At 42.8% G+C, this 16,059-nt stretch overlaps 1 protein-coding gene across 1 annotated transcript in view; it reads right to left on the bottom strand.

Annotated features, from left to right (window-relative positions):
• Nucleotides 1–16,059, bottom strand: part of LOC126195656 (uncharacterized) — a 175,932-nt gene that overhangs the window by 61,713 nt on the left and 98,160 nt on the right. Inside the window, exon 5 of the mRNA XM_049934280.1 lies at nucleotides 1,096–1,320. Coding sequence (XP_049790237.1) covers nucleotides 1,096–1,320 — 225 coding nt within the window. The remainder of the gene's footprint in view (nucleotides 1–1,095; nucleotides 1,321–16,059) is intronic.

The raw sequence follows: 16,059 nt of genomic DNA, 5'->3' as shown, positions 1-16,059 counted from the left end.
ACTTAAAGAATTTCTTATGGGCACAATGCAAGGTGTACAGCCAGGTCCCTACATCAGTAGATGAGCCACTAACAATATATTAATGGTCATGTGCTAGATCATAATTAGGCAAATATTTTAGCACTGCTGACAAACATGCATAGGGGACTGATGACCTCAGATGTTAAGTCCCATGGTGCTCAGAGCCATTTGAAACATGCATAAAAGTACATGAAACACTCAGATTTCATAACTATTAGTTCCTTCCATGAGGAAGAAGGATGTAAACACAGGTCATTCAGACCTCACAACGGGTGGGTTCCTATCATCTTCGGATCTGAGTGTTCTGCCCTTTCGTTTTAGCTTTCCCTAACCCATCCCCCCACCCTCCCTAAGAAAGAAACTAATAGTCATGAATGCTAGGCTAGTGCTGTCACTTTTACTTTTTTATGTATCCATCAGCTGTATTAATATTTCATTTCCTGCCCAGCTATTATGTCTCATGATTTGTTAAATTATTTCATTATATTTGTTATGGCTTTAGGTCACACAGTTGGTATCAGAACTGATTTAGTCTTCTTAAAAACTCATTATCATATGACCTATTTTTGGAAGAAAGAAAAAAAATGGGAACAGTAAAATGCTAAAAACTAAAAAACAATTCCATCTCATAATCTGATAGTTTTCTCCAGTTAATTTTCCTTTTTATGTCATTAATGGATAATATCTGTTAATTCTAGACAATAATAAGTACATTCTCATAGTTTTAATATGTATAGTAACAGATGGTGGCAGTTAGATAGTACAGCAGCCATTTCAAAGTAGTGGTCTATCTGCTTATTATTTATCATAAATTATGTGCCATTATTAATAATTGTTTCTTGATATTGCATATGGGAGCAATTTATTCTTTCTTTATCACTGTGGTAATATTCATCTTGACTTGTTCTATGTCCCTGAGAGGTTCCCTCATAATGGAACTTACTGAATATGATATGCGAACAAATCAGTGGATAGATGTTCTTTTCATTCCTTACAATGCAATAGTATGAAAACCTGGTGAAGTACTGTATGTCATAATTTGTTCACTAATATAGGTCTACTTTTATGATTTACCTGGTCTGATGTCAGATTTCTGGTACATTCAAAGTGAAGTGTCACTGGCACCAAGTTGTCCTGCTCTTCGTGACACAAAGCACAGAAGAAATTTTGGTACCACAAACCTGTGTGGTGACTTAGAACTGGAATATCTTGTTTGTAATCATATGGTTCTGCAGTTCCTGAACATAAATTTGAGAACTGCGTATGATGATGTGGGCATGAATTTATCATATATACATCCTGGAAAAGAGTTTATAATTAATTTTCTATTGTGGAAAATGACTTAATTTCTTTTCTGAGAACAGTTTTCAATGGCTGACAGTCATAGCCATAGTAAATATTTCCAAGTAAATTAATGTACTGATCATAGAGCTTCTATCCAAGAACAGCACTGAATATTAGTTTTGTACAGTTAATAGTGGTTTTACTAAAGCTGTATTGTACCACAGCTAGTTCTGTCAAATGTCTCAAAGTGACTATGCAGGGTTTTCAGAAACAATCTAATAAGTTTGTAAGTGTTGAAGGATAGGATGTGCTGAGGAACAATTATTAAAAAAATAAAATAAAATAAAATAAAATAAATTGATATGCTGCACTGTTTTGGAGTTGATTAGTATTGAAGTTAGCACAAGTCAAACTGGCTCACCAGAGACAATAATGCCAGACATGTTCTTCATCTGGTTTCCTAAAACAGAACAAGAGAGCAGTACAAAAACTTACATAAGATGGTAACAAGAATCATACCTAAGTCAAAGGCTAAGCACTTTCACGCACCATCACATACACCAAGAGAACAATTGACACTAAATGAACCTGGTGGGTTGCCTGAATTTACATGACCAACAACCAACTTAAATGGCTAACTCCAATGCTAAATAACTCAAAAATAGTGCAGCACTTTAAATTTTTTCTTAACAACTATTTGTCAACATAATCTATCCTGCAACACCCTTATAAGCTTTTCAGACTATTTCTGACCACCCTTATACATCCAAAAATTTGCAGCATAGAAGAAGATAGCGTCAAGTTTCACTTTTGAAATTAGACCAGCCATTTTGGAAACCAAATGAAAATTTTTTGAGTAATTCTGTTTCTTTAGCTTGTAAGCCTGCCCAACTAAGCAATCCAGGCAATTGATTTTTTATAATGTTAACTTAGTTTCAGGTTTTAACTTAATTTATGCTAATCTGTAAAGGATACAATTAGGATGAAAAAACAAATTACTACCTTTCATGGAGCAATATGATCCAGAATGTATCATTTGAAGGAAAGTGAACTGAAATTATTGTAACTGGTGGAACTGTGTTTCATTATGTTCCACATTTAGAGTATCCCATTCAAAACAAAAAGGAATAAAATTTACAAAACAAAAAACATTTTATATGAATACTCAGCACACTATAATTCCAGTAGATTGCAAAAAAATGTTCTGTAATTTTCAATAATGTGTCACAACATATTGGTACATTAGCAATTGACTCTTCCTATATGAAAACATTAAACCATACTGTATTTGTGCAGTGTTCACATCAGATCTCATAGAATTTTATTTTTGTGGCTCACAATCTTTGATAAATGTAGACAATATATGTGAGGAATGTCATAATCTTTATATATTTTTATTATTCCACAATATGCACATAAAGTAACATCATTATGGTTGCTACATACAATAAATAATTCATAAATGAATATTCACTAACAGGCAACTGAATTACTAGCAACTGCAATGTAGGAAGGAAGAAACATTAGGATCTAACATACTGTTGACAAAAACATCATTAGAGATTATTGTAATACCACTGACTAAACTAATCACTAAAATATTAAATGTAGGTACTAATCCAGAATGTGTGAAAATATCTGTAGTTAAACCAGTACATAAGAAAGAAGATATAGCAACTCCAGGTAACTATCGACCTATGTCACTTATAGTCATAATATCAAAAATAATAGAATACTGCATGCATAAACAAATGAGTCCATATTTTGAATCTAATGATATATTCAGCTCTTTACTGTATGGTTTCAGGTCCAGCCTTTCTACAGTCAAAGCAGTTGAGAGCATGGTAGCAAGAACATACCGTTGTTTCAAAAATAAATATATTATCTGTGTGACACTGCTGGAACTTAGAAAAGCTTTCTCCTTTATCTGTGTGACTCCCCCTGCAGGTTCAGGGGAGAGAATAGGCCCGTGGTATTCCTGCCTGTCATAAGAGGCGACTAAAAGGAGTCTCACACTTTTTGGCCTTTATGTAATGGTCCCCTGTAGGGTTTGACCTCAATACTTCCAAATTCTTCCAAAGAGCAAGCCAATTGGGGAAGGGTGCCTTGCATGGTGCATTGTGTCCATCGTGCATTGAGACCTTCTTGTTGTTGCATTGCAGTTCTGCTCATTCTCCATCTCTTGGGTGTGGAAAAATTAATGGGTACGATTTCCACCACAGATGGTGCAGTGTCGCTTTCTGAGAAGCCGAAGACCATGGACTTACTTGCACCTAATATCCAGCACTGTAGCCAGTCCATTGTGGTGGAGCCGCTATGTACCCTGTTGGTTGTAGCCCCCTGAGAACACAGGGAACCTGCCTGTTGTAAGAGGCGACTAAAAGGAGTCTCAAACATTTCGGCCCTTATGTGATGGTCCCCTGTAGGGTTTGACCTCCATATCTCAAAATTATTCCGAAGAGCAAGCCAATTGGTGAAGGGCGCCTAACTTGGTGCATTGTGTCCATCGTGCGTTGTGACCTTCACCACCTTATTCATCGTTGCATTGCAGTACTGCCCGCTCTCCATCTCTTGGACGTGGATACATTTCTGTGTGCACCTTCTGCCATGCAATGAGCAGTGCAACTTTCTGCACAGACGACGACCATGGACTACTTGCCACCTAATATACAGCACAGTAGCCAGTCCATTGTGGTGGGGCCGCCATGTACCCTGTTGGTTGTAGCCCCCTGACAATACAGGGATCTCTCTGCTGATGTCTGCGCTGTTAACTCCCCATGTATGCCAAGGAGTAGATGCCTATCTCCCTGGGGCATTGGGACTCCCGCCAATGGCCATCCTGCCAGGTGGCCCTTTCTGAGGCTGGGTGGCACCCGTGGGGAGGGCTCTTGGTCAGAGTGGGTGGCATCAGCTCGGGTGACGCGCAATGAAATGTGGTATATTTTCTCTCGCTGGTGGCCAGCCGCCAGCAGTCTCTAAGCATTCTCGGGCTTAATTTAAAGCTCAAGCCCAGAAATACGATCCGAAAACGTTCCCCTCCCTGGCCACACTGTGGGAGCAGTGTAAGTCTCAGGATTGCAGCGACAGTAATTCCTAGTTTGTACGATAGCTGATGGGGAGTCTTTCATGTCCACAAAGCCTCAGTTCTTCATAGAACATTTAGAGGACAAGTTTGGGGAGGTGGAGGGCTTGTCCAAAATGCTCTCTGGGTCAGTACTGATAAAAACGGCATTCTCTGCCCAGTTACGAAGGTTACTTGCTTGTGACAAGTTGGGGGATGTTCCTATTACCATCAAACCCCATAAGAGTTTAAATATGGTCCAGAGTATTATTTACATTAGGGACCATTTTTGCAGTATGATGACGAGGTGCGCACCAATTTAGAGTGCCGAGGTGTTTTCATCTGGCGCGTTCATCGGGGTCTGAAGGATAATCATTGCTACCGGTGCCTTCATCTAGGCCTTTGACGGTGATACATTACTGGAGAAGGTCAAGGTGATGGTCTACCATTGTGACGTCAAGCCCTATATCCCTCCAGCGATGCAGTGCTTTAAGTACTGAAGTTCAGCAATATGTCTTCCCGCTGTACTCTCAGCCTCACATGTCGAGATTGCGGACGCCCATCACATCACAATACTCCATGTGCCCCGCCTCCCATCTGTGTCAACTGCGGAGAGCATCATTCACCTTGCTCACCAGACTGCAGGATCTTACAGAAAGAACTCAGAATCATGGAATATAAGTCCCTGAACGGACTGACCTATACTGAGGCTAAGAGGAAATATGAACGACTACATCCTGTGTGAATGACTTCCTCCTATGCTGCTGCAACGGCAACTGTGTGAGCCCCATCTGTTCCGCGACTTCCAGTCGGATTGGTGAACCGTACATCACATGCCCCCTTGCCCGTAGGGGCCACTATACCCCCTGTTGCTCCTGCACTACCTACCTCGGGAGCAACACCCCCCCCCCCCCCACCCATCAGGGACATCCGTCCCCGCTTCTAAGCTGCAGCAGCATGCAACTTCTTCAGCTTCTCTCGCTCGCAAGGGGTCCCTTGGGTCCCTCCCTTCCCAGGTTTCCACAAGCGGGAAGGCTGACGCCCGACAGTGGCACAAGTGCACACAATCAGCTGGTCGTAGGCATAGTTCCCCCTGAGTTCAGGAGAATGGGGTACCACAGGGATCTGTCTTAAGTGTCTGCCTGATTTTAATTGCAATTAATGGGCTCACTGTGGCGGTGGGAACGTCTGTATCAGCTTCCTTGTATGCTGACGACTTCTGCCTCTACTATAGCTCCATTGGCTTAGCAGCTGCTGAACTTCAGCTGCAGGGCGCTATCCGCAAGGCGCAGTCTTGGGCTGTAGTGCATGGCTTCCAGTTTTCAGCTGCCAAGACCTGCGTTATTCATTTCTGCCAGTGACAAACAGTTCACCCTGAGCCATGGCTTTACTTGCTGGCGAACGTCTTGCTGTGGTGGAGACACATCGATTCTTGGGTGTGGTTTTTGATGCCCGATTGATTTGGCTTCCTCATATTCGGGAGCTTAAACAGATGTGTTGGCGGCATCTTAATGCTCTGCAATGTTTGAGCCACACCAGCTGGGGCGCCGGTCTGTGTCAGAGAGCTTTTCTCTGTGCTTGGGGTTTTCCCTCTTCCACCTCCTTTCCGGGCCCCTCTGCATACACCCCCGTGGTGTGTGTCCCACCCTTGCCTTCGGCCTGAATTGGCACAGGGCCCGAAGGACTCTCTCCCTCCGGAGGCCTGCCGCCGCTTTCTTTCCATCCTTGCCATGTATCAGGGCTCTGGCGTTGTTTACACTGACAGTTCGATGGTTGCTGGTCGTGACGGTTATGCTCTCACTCTAGGGGACCATTATGACTAACACTCATTGCCCTCTGGCTGCAGCATTTTCACTGCTAAGCTGGTCGCCATCTTTCGTACCCTAGAGTGTATCCGCTCCTGCTCAGGTGAGTCCTTCGTTATCTGTAGCGTCTTCCTGAGCGGTTTACGAGCTATCGTCCAGTGTTTCATTCGCTCTCCGCTGGTGATGGCTATCCAGGAGTGGGGCCACTCTGTGGTCTTTGTGTGGACCCCAGGCCATGTTGGGATACCCGGCTATGAACACGTGGACTGCCTGGCCAAACAATCCACCAGTAAACCGTCTCTCGACATTGGGGTCCCGGAGACTGATTTGCGAGCAGTCTTACGCTGCAAAGTTTTCACTCTTTGGGATGCTGAATGGCGCGATCTGACCACACCATATAACTCCGTGCTATCAAGGAGACGACAACTGTGTGGCAGTCATCCATGCGAGCCACTCGCAGGGACTCAGTTGTCCTTTGTCGGCTCCGCATTGGCCACACCCGGCTGACGTACAGGTATTTACTACGCAGTGAGGACCCGCCTCTATGTCACTGCGGGGCGGTGTTGACGGTGGTCCACATTTTGTTTGCATGTCCCCTTTTAGCTGTGCTTAGGCAGGAATTTGCGCTGCCTGATACGCTCCTTGTCTTTTTACCAGACGACACTGCCATGGCAGGCTTAGTTTTGCGTTTTATTCGGGCAGGGGGCTTTTATTACTTAATCTGAGTGTTTGTCATTCTTTTGTTTTGAGTCTGGCCTTCGGCCTACGATTTTAGACTGGTTATTTTTTTTAGTGTGTTTCTAGGTGGTTGGATTTTCCTTTTTTTCTCTATGGTCGGCCAACCACTGTTTAATTCCTTTTGGCTGGTCTCTGTCTAAGTCTCTCTTGTCCTGTGTCGTCTGTTGTCTTCTCCAGTGTTCGTTTTTATTCTGTGTTGGTGTTTGAAGTTTTGGAAAAAGGGCCGATAACCGTAGCAGACTGGTCCCTTCAATCCCACGAACCAACCAACCAAGACCTCTAAGACCAAGGAACTTGCGGTGGCACACACCCCACCGAAACCTACAAGGTCTGTGTGGTGTCACCGCCAGACACCACACTTGCTAGGTGGTAGCTTAAATCGGCCGCGGTCCATTAGTACATGTCGGACCCGCGTGTCGCCACTGTCAGGATCGCAGACCGAGCGCCACCACAAGCCAGGTCTCGAGAGACTTACTAGCACTCGCCCCAGTTGTACGACGACGTTGCTAGCGACTACACTGACGAAGCCTTTCTCTCATTTGCCGAGAGACAGTTAGAATAGCCTTCAGCTAAGTCCATGTCTACGACCTAGCAAGGCGCCATTAGCCTTAGATAGCTTGTATCTAAAGAGTCTCACTTGTATCGCCACAATCTCCAGATGTCTCATGAAGAACGATGTATATAAAGGATGGATTAAAAGTTAAGTATTCAAGGAGCTACGTACTTTTCTTTTTAGCATTCATTACTTATCCTGTTTCAGACCTCACTCCATCCTTCGTGAGTTAGCGCGTGCATCTTGGCCGCCTCTTTCAATTAGTGTGCGTAGTGTTGGCAAGTCTGCCGACACTACAGTCTGCGTTTGTGGATGAGGTGGAGATTCTGGTGTCCGCTGAGGACCTAGATTTCGCCTGACCCTCAAACACCATGGAAGTTGATCACACAGGTAATCAATCGGTGGCAGCTTTTTTGAGATGCGGACGCCTTATTATACGACACGACGACATCACATCCTCCCCATGCTTCATGGGTGGGGTCTTCTATTGTTGACAAAGGCCATTGGCCGAAAGCTTTACGTGTGAAAATGTTTTCGTTATGCCTATCTGCGACTCAGCATCTCTGCTATAAGGTGAGTAGCAAATTTTCTTCTCATAATATTATTTATTTATTTACTTAGTAACTTTTTTGCGAAAAAAGAAGAAGAAACCAACTTTTGTTTGTCTTACTTATGGTGCTGCAGCCTGCACGATATCGAAGTTCCTACTCTGTGCAATCGAATAGTATGTGGCATTGCAAATTTTGTATTAAACTTCTTAACTAAGCTTTTTCTCTTTGAGGAAAGGTTATTTTTATTTTATGTTGGAACAAAAGGTGCACTTGCGTGTAGACATAACAGCAGTGTTCACACAAATGACAACACACCACACCAACTTCCAACGATACTACTTAAAGCTTTGTAGTCGTGTCTTTTCTGCCCACAGAAACCGCTACAATGGTCTAAGAATAAGTGGGATAAAGACGATCCAGCATACCTCACTGCAATAAATTGCAAAAACATTTGCTTTTTAAATTTGAAAGACAGTGTCAAGAATATTCAGAACATATTTGCCTCCCACCTAAAATTCCAGCGACGCGGGGAACGGTAGCCCAAAAAGGAACTACCGTGTCCCGTTTTCTTTATGAGACGAATTCCAGCCGGCAGGTGTGCTTCTACTGTTCACTAATAACAGAGAAACAGGCAACAATGAAATTAAATTATTCTGCATTGTCGTTCTTTCATAGCACAGTTATGTCGAGTAATCCGAGTTGGACAGCGATGCACCGTATTTAAAGGAAAAATCTTTGTGTTCGTGTGCCGTGTTTGAAGTAAAACGCTTTGTGCTCATGTGTGGTGTAGTACGATTGGAACTGGATACAGTGTTGCTTTCTTTCAATTTTTTTGCTTTTGTTTTGACTTTTGGTTGACAATTTTGTAAGTACCTTAACATGAATAACAGGAAATAAAGCAAACGTACAAAATTAAGTGGGGCGGAATTTCGGAAATTATTGAAGGGAAGGCGAGAACGAGACGCCAATGTTGTAAAAACGCTTGGCAGAGTAGATAAATTTTTCGCAAAAAATGTTTCTGGTTCGACTAGGAGATCAAGTAGTACGGATGATATTTCTGGCACTGCAGCTGTTGTAAAAGAAGTAAATACAGACAAAACAAAAGTTGTAAATGAAGAAAAGAAAATTGTTCCTTATTTCGAGTTTCCCGAAAAACTAAGAGTCGAGTCAGGCATTACAAAAAGAAATAACCTCGTTAGTGATGATCCTGGAGAATGGTGCGTCAATCAACAATCGACATCCCCTTACAATGTGGCATTAATCAAAATTGTAACGGCAATTTTTATAATTCAAGAAGATCATTAGATGATAAAACCAGATATTTGAACAAAAGTGTATTTCACCGTAAAATTTTAAATGGTGAATCAACTCTGCGTGATTTTCTAGTATACTCCTGTAGCACCGGTGCTGTTTCTTGTGCACCATGTAAATTGTTCGGAGGCAAGGCCGCGATTGCTACTAATGGTATTGCAGATTCACTTGAACACAAAAATTCTGAGTTATCACTCTTAACAAGGAAAAGGTCACTTGGAACAATAGACAACCATTTCGAGACATATGTTGAGACAGAAAAAATGTAATGGTGCAGTTTGTTGAAAAGGGTGTTTGCAGCGGTGAAGTAGCTAGCAAGTCATGGACTTCCCCTACGTGGTCACGTTGAAAGATTCCAGTCATTACATAATGGTCAACTTACGATGTCTCTTGAACGTATAGCCGAGTTTGATCCTTTTCTCGCAGAGCATATTGAAGGATATGGAACTCCAGGGCAGGGACATACAAGTTATCTTTCTTCAACAATCAATGATGTAATAATAGAGCTTCTTTCTGAACGAATAAAAAATTATCATAAGTGAAATAAAGCATGCCAAATATTTCTCTTTAATAGTAGACATTTCACATATTGATCAATTATCTTTCATATTATGATATGTGAACGCGAATGGTGAACCTGTTGAAAGTTTCCTTCTGTTTTTACCAAACCCTGGCCACAAGTCCGAAAACTTAGCTGAGGCTGTAGTAAAAGCCCTGTCTACAAATTCCATTCATATTACGAACTGGAGAGGCCGGTCATATGACAACACAAGCAATATGTCAGGAATTTACACTGTTTTGCTGGCTCGCATTAAAGAACGAAATCCGAAAGTGCATTATATGCCTTGTGCAGTACATTCTTGGCATTTAGTCGGCACTTGTGCTGCAAGCTGTCGTCAGGAAGCATGTTCATTTTTCGAAGTAGTGCCAAGACCTTTATAATTTTTTCTCTGCTTCTACACAGCGCTGGAATAAACTTCTTTCTTTCATGGAACCAGGAAGCAAAACAGTAAAAAGTTTGTCAAAAATACGTTGGTTAGCAAGAGAGGAAGCGTGTATAAGTCTATATGAAAACTGGGAGAGCGTTATCAGTGCCCTCACACATATTGCCAATAACACGTTTGAAAAACCACGTGTGCGAAATGAGGCTTCAGCTTTATTGTATCAACTCAGCAGACCAGAAACAGTATTCATGATGGCAGTTGGAAGGAGATACTCCAAAGATTTAATAGTGTATATCTGAAATTGCAAAGTGTAAATATTGATACTAAAATAGTGCATGAATTATATGAATCACTTGTAGGATTGAACTGTGCGGCTGGTGCCGGCGGAGGTTCGAGTCCTCCCTCGGGCATGGGTGTGTGTGTTTGTCCTTAGGATAATTTAGGTTAAGTAGTGTGTAAGCTTAGGGACTGATGACCTTAGCAGTTAAGTCCCATAAGATTTCACACACATTTGAACACTTGTAGGATTTATTGTATCCATCGTGACATCTTCGACTATTATGAAAATAAATCCGTGGAGATTGTGACTGATATAGACTATGAAAGCAGCTATAAAAGATCACGAAAACGCAAACTTCATGAAGACGAAGAAGCGGACTGAAGAAGTTTTTCTGACTGGAGGGGAAAAATTTAGAGTCGACACATTTCTCCCAGTACTCGACAACTTGTATATCGAATTACTGAGGAGGAAGGAAAGCTGTAGAACACTGTTGAACTCTTTCACAGTTTTCAGTAACCTTAAGAACTGTTCACCTGACGATATTGCTGAACGTGCAGCAAAACTCCAAGCGTCATATGACACAGATTTAGAGCCTTCCTTCTCTGGTGAATATGTACATTTCGCGGAACTTTTGAAATCTTCTGAGATTAGTGCTATACCAGTCTAAATGAGTAAATTGTTACGAAAAGAGAGGTTACAGTTCGTGTTTCAGAATGTTGACATTGCTCTTAGAATATTTCTATGGATGGCACTTACAAATTGTTCAGCAGAACGCTCGTTTTCGGCTCTTAGAAGACTGAAATCGCACCTACGTTCTAAATTGTCGGAGGAGAGATTGAATGCCTTGTCCATTCTTAACATCGAAGCCGATCTCCTAACTGATAATCGTCTGAACTATGAAAATATGATCAACGAGTTTTCTGCCATCAAAGCTAGACGCAAACATTGCCGAGTGGTAAGTTTATTTATTCATATTAGTTTTAAGACTTCAAGATTATAATGTGATTTTTATTATAACTTAGAGCACATTCATTGGATTTACAAACTACGTATTAATTGTTTATTTTACAATTGCCGATGGCAGAACGCGGAACGAAACCTCGTTTACGTGCAGACGTGGCCGAAGACGCTAAACAATACTCGAATGACCCAGGCAGCTCGGCGCTGTACTGTTAAGTCATACTGATACTGTAGTATATTACAACTGATGCGTATTCTTGGCGTCTGCTGAAATGTTTTGCTATCGCGGAAATATACGTTATCGGAGAGTACGCTCAGATGAAAAATAACATAGTTCAATTCTGTCAATAAATACGTAAAAGCTCTGCTAATACCGTTAGAAAGAGCTATGGTGAGAGCAGTAGCTGCAGTAAAAACTGTTCAGCCCTTACATGAATTAAAGGTTTGCGTGCACTTATTATGCAGTATCTAGCTACAAAAACCCTAATGCTTTACACGTTAACTATTAGATTAAAAACAAATTTGATTTTTCCACACTAGTCCGTAAAATTGTGTAATAGCAAATCCAGTTCTGTATTTGTTGGTCTGTATTTAGTTGTTAGTTTGTGCACCGAAATCTGTATTTCATTTTCATTTCCCTGTCCTACCTCCCCTGCGTACCCTACCGTTGCCCGACCGCCTATGGAACGTCTCTTTTCCAGTCGTCCCAGGGCAACGAGACCATTTGGGATTCGTGCCAAGCATTTGCTTGAGTCCCTTGGTGTCGAGCGTGTGGCCCCCCAACGACAAGGTTTTACTCACCTGCCTCCCTGGTTGCTCCAGAGGCCCAGCGTCCATTTAGACTTGTCGGAGTACCGGAGGAGCTGCACTCCTGCGTTAGTTTTTACCTCCTTATTTTATGATATTTTAAACCAGCATCCCGACCATGTACCAGTATTTACGGATGGCTCTAAACAGGGGGACTCTGTTGGTTGTGCTGTTGTTTTCCCTGATCGAGTCGTCAAGTTACGGCTTCCTGCGGCGTTTACCATCTTTGATGCCGAATTGTTTGCGATCCTGCGGGCATTGGAGCAGATGAGATGTGTTCCCAGTCGGAAGTTCCTCATCTGTTCTGACTCCCTGAGTGCCCTTCAGACCATGCAACACTTGTACCCAGCGGATACGGTCGTCCAGAACATCCATGATGCCCTACTCCACCTGCAACGGCAGGGGAAGGAGGTTTCCTTCTGCTGGGTGCCGGGGCACGTGGGTATTAGGGGAAACGAACTGGCGGATGTGGCTGCCAAAGATGCGTGTTCCCTCCCTCACGTTGTTGCATGTGCCGTCCCCCTCCATGCTGTTACCTCCCTCCTGCGTTTTCGCGTTCTGCGTCAGTGGGAAGAGGAGTGGCTGGCACTCGGTGAAAATAAGCTGCGTCTGGTCAAGGCCACCACGCGGCCATGGCGTACGTCCTACCAGTCATGCAGGCGGGATGAGGTTCTCCTCACTCGCCTCCGCATCGGGCACAGTCCCTTCACGCATGGCTTTTTACTCCGGCGGGAGGACCCCCCAATCTGCAGTGCTTGTGGCGTCCGGATTACTGTCCGCCACATTTTACTTGACTGTCTTTTATTCTCTGCCCAGAGGGCGGTGGTTTCTTTGCCACCGGATTTGCCCTCTATTTTACAAGATGACGCAACTACTGTAGTTAAGGTCTTACGGTTTTGTGTCTTGTCCAATTTGTTGCCTCGGATTTTAGGGAGAGGGTTTTAATGTGCTGCTGGGTGACTGGCTCACCCAGGTTTTAGGTAAGAGGTCAGCCAGTCACGATTACCTCCTTGTTTCCCTTCGGTTTCTGTTCTCTTTTCCTTGTTTCCCTTCCTTTTTCGTGTGTTCCTTCTCCTCTTGTTTTGCCTCTGTATGTGAGGATTTGAAACTGCGTCAGGTCTGTCTCTTTTAGCCGTCCTCCTTGTTCGCTGTCCGTCTTAGTCCCTTCACTGCATGTGTTCCTGTTTTTATGCGTTTGGGCGCTGATGACCCCGCTGTTTAGCGCCCGTGAACCTCGAACACACACACACACACACACACACACACACACACACACACACATTTTCATTTCCCACGCTTTCCTGCAGATTCACGTATTAATACCGAACGTGTTTTTTTCTCTGCTACACGTTCATGTTATTAGATCGTAAAACAACAGTTTAATTTTAATTTTGAACGCATTTCTGTACAAGTACGTATTAATTTCTAATGTATGACACGTTCGCTTCAATTTTTAGGTCGTAACACATTTTTATTTTAATTTCCAGCGGTTTCGTGTAAAAGAACATATTAAAAGTGAATGTATAACAAAAATCCGTTGTCTCCTACGCGCTCTGCTGAATTTTTAGGCCATAAAAGAAAAGTTATTTTCGTTGTGTTCGTTTCTGTTGTCTTTCGACAGAAGAATGTGTTAGCACAATGCAATTTTAAGTTTGTGTTATCCGTTGCCGTACACCAAGTACAGTTCAGGAACCATATTACATTTTGATTGAACGCGACTAGACCGCTGACGCTGCCCTCAGAACAACGAATAGCAGAGTACGGAAACAGCTCACAGCGCTCCCACCCAAAACGGCAATTGTGAAGTGATCGGGTAAAAGTTATTATTTAAAACAGTTTTCTTGGGGAGGAGGGGGCGGGGGGGGGGGACGCATATAATATGGTGTGCCAAGGGGCGCAAAATTTTTAAATCCGCCACTGCACAGCACTATAGGAGATATCAGGAATGCATGATTTGAATAAACAGTTTAGCAGTCCAGGTATGTGTTGTGTCTGTTGGGATTGAAAAGATACTTAAAGTATTACATAATTTATTTTAAAATCAGTAGCAAATGTGGGTTTAGAGGATCTAAAAACTACAGATCAGAAGAGTTGTGTTAGAAGTACTATATAGTTTGCTTAGAGACTATTCCATTTTGGTTCAGACCATTTGTCCATGGATCTAGCACATTGTTAGAGATCTTTAGGCTAGAATAAAGGTTTGTTAGTGTCAGCTAAAGCTACATCATTTTATTTAAAATCACAGACGTGTAACAACAACAAAATAATTTGATGTTTTGTGTGTGTGTATTTCTATCAAAAATTTATTAATGTTGGATTCCTGTATTTTTTTATCGAAGTGTGATACAGGATACGATAAACTGTATGGCATCAACAATGCTGTTCTCGATAGTTGGCTCCACACACCACAGATTATTGTCCTTAATGGTCAGCCACTCTTCCTCCCGTAGTTGAACTCTCCGACTCAGCAGTGAAATGACAGGCAGCAGGGGATGGTACGCTATGTCATGTTGTGTTCGCTGCAGACCTCTTTCGCTGCTTTGTCTGCTTATTTACCCAGATTTCCACATACCCAGGTACCCAGCAGAAAAATACCTGCTTCCCATGCTGTTGAAGAAAGAGTAGTTTGTCTTGTTTAATGGAATCATTTTCCCAGGTGAGTACATTTGCTGCAATGCATGTAGGGCAGTAAGGGAACAGGAGCAGATGAAAAACTTTTTTCTCAGAAGGCACGTATTTTGCTCCATTGCCTTTAGGATCACAGGAAGCTCTGCAGTAAAGAAATTGTATTTGTAGGGAAGGTCACTCATTAACTTGACTGTGAAATATGACTGAACAGCCAAGGGGATCAGCTTACATTTAGCCATCAATGTACACTATTTGGCTACCTAAAATTCTTCAAAATAAAGATTTAAAGGTAAAATCTGGAGTGCAGTCTTCCTTAAAATTCATCAAATCTAAAATAATTCTGGGTCTCTTTAGGAGCCAAGGTGAAGATCCGCTCCAAACTGGGTGTGTAAAACTTTAAAATCAGCAACACCCATCTCTAAAAAGTAGCCTTTCACTCAAATCCCACAGGGCTTCGTTGGTTGCTGTCAATTATTGAAATATTGGAACTTAAATAGTGGCAACTATTTATTCATAACCGATACAAAAGAGTTACATGTTTGCACCCATTGCTGTCCTTCAAAGTAGTCACCAGCGTTGTGTAGAACCCGTTGCCAGCGATGTGGAAGATGTAGTATACCGTTAGCAGAGTCTGTTCTGTTGATGGTGCGAATGGAGCGGTCTACTGCCTGTCGAATCTATGGAACAGTTCTGAAGCAAATGTCACGAAGTGGTTCCTTCATCTTCGGAATCAAATCAAAGTCACAAGGACTTAAGTCCGGGGAGTATGGTGGATGGTACAGTACTTCCAAGTCCCACAGAGCAGCCACAGCAAGCGCTGTATGCGCCCGGGCATTGTCGTGCAAAATGATGGGTGGGTTGCACAGAAGGTGTCGCCGATTCTTTCGCAGAGCTGGTCGCAGGTGATGCTCCAAAAACGAATAGTAATACTGTGCACTGACGGTCTGCCATGGAGGAACCTAATGCGTTAACACCATCACAGTCACACACGAGAATCACCATAACTTTCACCATACTGGGGGTCCGTCGCATTTTCGACACTCGCGGCGACCCACAATGGCGACATTCGTTGGATTGGCGTTTCAATGCTGGCTCGTACGATGTGGCCCATGTCTC

The sequence above is a fragment of the Schistocerca nitens genome, chromosome 7 (assembly GCF_023898315.1).
Source record: "Schistocerca nitens isolate TAMUIC-IGC-003100 chromosome 7, iqSchNite1.1, whole genome shotgun sequence".
In the NCBI taxonomy this organism is placed as follows: Eukaryota; Metazoa; Arthropoda; class Insecta; order Orthoptera; family Acrididae; genus Schistocerca; species Schistocerca nitens.
This window is presented reverse-complemented; position numbering and strand designations above follow the sequence as displayed.